Genomic DNA, 260 nt, shown 5'->3' on the forward strand with positions numbered 1-260 from the left:
TTTTAAATACATTAAATTGAAATACTGCCCATCTCTGGCTACAGTGGTCCAAATTCCTCACAGACCTTCCAGCTCCACAAACATAACATTTGTGTAACAGGTGATTTCAGGTGAGTGAGCAGTGGACGTTGTAGACCAGGAAGCGGATCAGTCTGACAGGAAGTGGCAGATTGTGGAGCAGTTTGAGTCTCTGGACCCCGGCCAGACGTCTGATCCTCAACCTGCAGAGCTGCATCAGAGGCTGAGGATGAACTGAAGAG

The 260-nt window shown here is 48.1% G+C and overlaps 1 protein-coding gene across 3 annotated transcripts in view; it reads right to left on the reverse strand.

Annotated features, from left to right (window-relative positions):
• Positions 1-260, reverse strand: part of LOC118340573 (ankyrin repeat and SOCS box protein 2-like) — a 5893-nt gene continuing 5633 nt past the window's right edge. For all 3 annotated transcript variants that reach the window (XM_035678628.1, XM_035678627.1, XM_035678629.1), the window contains exon 9: positions 1-252. In XM_035678628.1, the coding sequence (XP_035534521.1) occupies positions 107-252 (146 nt within the window). In that variant the 3' untranslated portion in view covers positions 1-106. The remainder of the gene's footprint in view (positions 253-260) is intronic.

This window comes from Morone saxatilis, unplaced genomic scaffold (assembly GCF_004916995.1).
Source record: "Morone saxatilis isolate NCDOM2014 unplaced genomic scaffold, NCSU_SB_2.0 Contig7, whole genome shotgun sequence".
In the NCBI taxonomy this organism is placed as follows: Eukaryota; Metazoa; Chordata; class Actinopteri; family Moronidae; genus Morone; species Morone saxatilis.